At 41.1% G+C, this 1201-nt stretch overlaps 1 protein-coding gene across 2 annotated transcripts in view; it reads right to left on the bottom strand.

Annotated features, from left to right (window-relative positions):
* Positions 1–1201, bottom strand: part of VWDE (von Willebrand factor D and EGF domains) — a 44307-nt gene that overhangs the window by 1713 nt on the left and 41393 nt on the right. For both annotated transcript variants that reach the window (XM_083578440.1, XM_083578441.1), the window contains exon 29: positions 107–210. In XM_083578440.1, the coding sequence (XP_083434566.1) occupies positions 107–210 (104 nt within the window). The remainder of the gene's footprint in view (positions 1–106; positions 211–1201) is intronic.

Below are 1201 nucleotides of genomic sequence, written 5' to 3'. Positions count from 1 at the left end.
CTTTGAAACATATGAAGCAAAAAGACGGGCAAATTAGGATGCAGCTTAATTTCTTCCTAAACCTCTTCCATCTTTTGAAAGCACTGAGTATTTGTACTATGATTACCTGAATTTTTTTGGCACATGTGATTCCCATGTAGCCAGGACGACAAGCACATACGTTCGGCAATATGCATGTACCTCCATATAGGCATTTCCGGTTGCACGTGGCTGAAACATACATGTGTGCATGTGTTTTAATCTGGCAATCAAAACAAAACCTGTCTGTCGATGAGAGAGCCCCTGGTGATTCTGCAGTAACTCTTAGGGTGCACAAGCATGTGTTTAGATGCCACAGCTCAGCAAGATAGTGCAAAAAACAAAAACAAAACAAAACCAGAACAACAATAAAAAGCATTGGTCAGAAAGGCATCCCTCATTCTGTTTCCAAATGGCCCATAAATATAGAGCAACAAAGCAACGTTTTCAAGAGTGTGTGGCTCTGCTAATGGCCCAGTCATTTGATGAATGTTGCACTCCTATAAGACGATTTAAAAAATGATATCACACTCCTCAAAGGCTGTGAAAAAAATGTATGTATTGACTTCCTATGACACAGTGTTGGAGATGCTAATTTTAGACCTATTTGATGAGACTGTAGGGAAATACAGTACTGGGCTGGTGAATATATAAAAGAGATATCAGGGTAAAAAGACTGCTAACAAATACAACTGTGTAGCTTTTAGGAAAGCTTGATGGTGCAATCCTGTAAAATGGCAGGTAATATGTGGATTGCAGCCTGTTTGCTAGTGGAAGCAATAGCAAAAGGGTGTAGTGTGGATTTTATTTTTGCCAATAATAAAGACTAGGAAAGGAATAGGAATTTAATGTGTAAGGGCGCAATTTTAACTCCAGCTGGCTGAGGTGCCTCAGGAAGAGCAGGAACCACTGTTCACCTAGGGAAGATGGAGGTACTGTGCACATGTGGAAGATCCAGAAGTAGCTAGCCCTCCAAAAACCACTTTTGACAGGTGGAAGGGCTCTCCATCTGTCAGTCACCCTATGTTGTGTATGACATTGGCAGGTGACTGAAAAGTCATGCCTCAGCTGCAAAGAAGAAGCCACAGTTTGAATTCAAAACAACAATACTGAAGTAGATTGGCAAAAATCTGGCTGGGTATAGGGCAGTTTCCTACATTCCATGGAAGTGACATTTCTGACC

Source organism: Podarcis filfolensis (genome assembly GCF_964270895.1).
Source record: "Podarcis filfolensis genome assembly, chromosome: 12".
Classification (NCBI taxonomy): domain Eukaryota; kingdom Metazoa; phylum Chordata; class Lepidosauria; order Squamata; family Lacertidae; genus Podarcis; species Podarcis filfolensis.
The sequence above is the reverse complement of the archived record's forward strand: the minus strand, read 5'-3'. Positions and strand labels throughout refer to the sequence as shown.